This window comes from Primulina huaijiensis, unplaced genomic scaffold (genome assembly GCF_012295235.1).
Source record: "Primulina huaijiensis isolate GDHJ02 unplaced genomic scaffold, ASM1229523v2 scaffold22151, whole genome shotgun sequence".
NCBI lineage: Eukaryota > Viridiplantae > Streptophyta > Magnoliopsida > Lamiales > Gesneriaceae > Primulina > Primulina huaijiensis.
In genome coordinates, this window is record NW_027355513.1 from 2,394 (window position 1) to 3,460 (window position 1,067).

Below are 1,067 nucleotides of genomic sequence, written 5' to 3' on the forward strand. Positions count from 1 at the left end.
GATCTGAGGACGGGATACCACCAACTGAAGGTCAGGGCGGAAGATATCCCTAAAACAGCTTTTCGGACAAGATATGGACATTATGAGTTCACAGTGATGCCTTTCGGGCTGACCAACGCACCTGCAGCCTTCATGGACCTAATGAACAGAGTTTTCAAACCATTCCTGGATCAGTTCATAGTAGTATTTATTGACGACATCCTCGTCTATTCTTCCAACGAGCGAAATCAAGAAGAGCATCTGCGCATTGCACTTCAGACTTTGAGAGAAAAGGAGCTCTATGCTAAGTTTAAGAAATGTGAGTTCTGGCTAAAGAGCGTATCCTTCTTAAGACACGTAATCTCTGAAGCAGGAGTATCAGTGGATCCCAGGAAAGTCGAGGCAATTACAGAGTGGCCGAAACCTAAGAACGCCACAGACATCAGGAGCTTTCTTGGACTAGCAGGTTATTACAGGAAATTCGTTGAAGGTTTTTCTTCGATCGCCATACCAGTGACGAAACTCACTCAGAAGAATTCCAAGTTCGTCTGGGACGAAAGTTGCGAGAAAAGTTTTCAAACATTAAAAGAAAAGCTTGCATCTACGCCAGTACTGATCTTACCCACGGAAGATAAGGAATTCACCATCTACAATGACGCATCTAAGGAAGGTCTGGGATGCGTGCTCATGCAAGAAGGAAGAGTGATCGCCTACGCATCAAGGCAGTTGAAACAGCACGAGCAAAACTACCCTACGCATGATCTGGAGCTAGCAGCAGTTGTTTTTGCCTTAAAAATCTGGAGACACTATCTCTATGGCGCCAAGTGCGAAATTTTCACAGATCACCAGAGCCTCAAATACCTGTTCACCCAAAAGGAACTTAACATGAGACAAAGGCGGTGGATCGAACTACTGAAGGATTATGACTTGACTATAAGTTACCATCCAGGTAAAGCAAACAAGGTGGCCGATGCTCTGAGTCGGAAAAATGAGAGCAAGATCACCCTGGCCTCACTCTCCGCGAGGCCATGTCTGCAAGAGATTGTAAAGTTAAACCAGGACCGAGACCCTGAGCTAACAAAACTCAA

At 45.3% G+C, this 1,067-nt stretch overlaps 1 protein-coding gene across 1 annotated transcript in view; it reads left to right on the plus strand.

Annotated features, from left to right (window-relative positions):
• The window catches only part of LOC140967016 (uncharacterized), a gene marked incomplete at its 3' end in the record, with an annotated part of 2,607 nt that extends 1,804 nt beyond the window's left edge, over positions 1–803 (plus strand). The window contains exon 2 of the mRNA XM_073427350.1: positions 31–803. Within this exon, the coding sequence (XP_073283451.1) occupies positions 31–803 (773 nt within the window). The remainder of the gene's footprint in view (positions 1–30) is intronic.
• Positions 804–1,067: the final 264 nt, after the last annotated feature.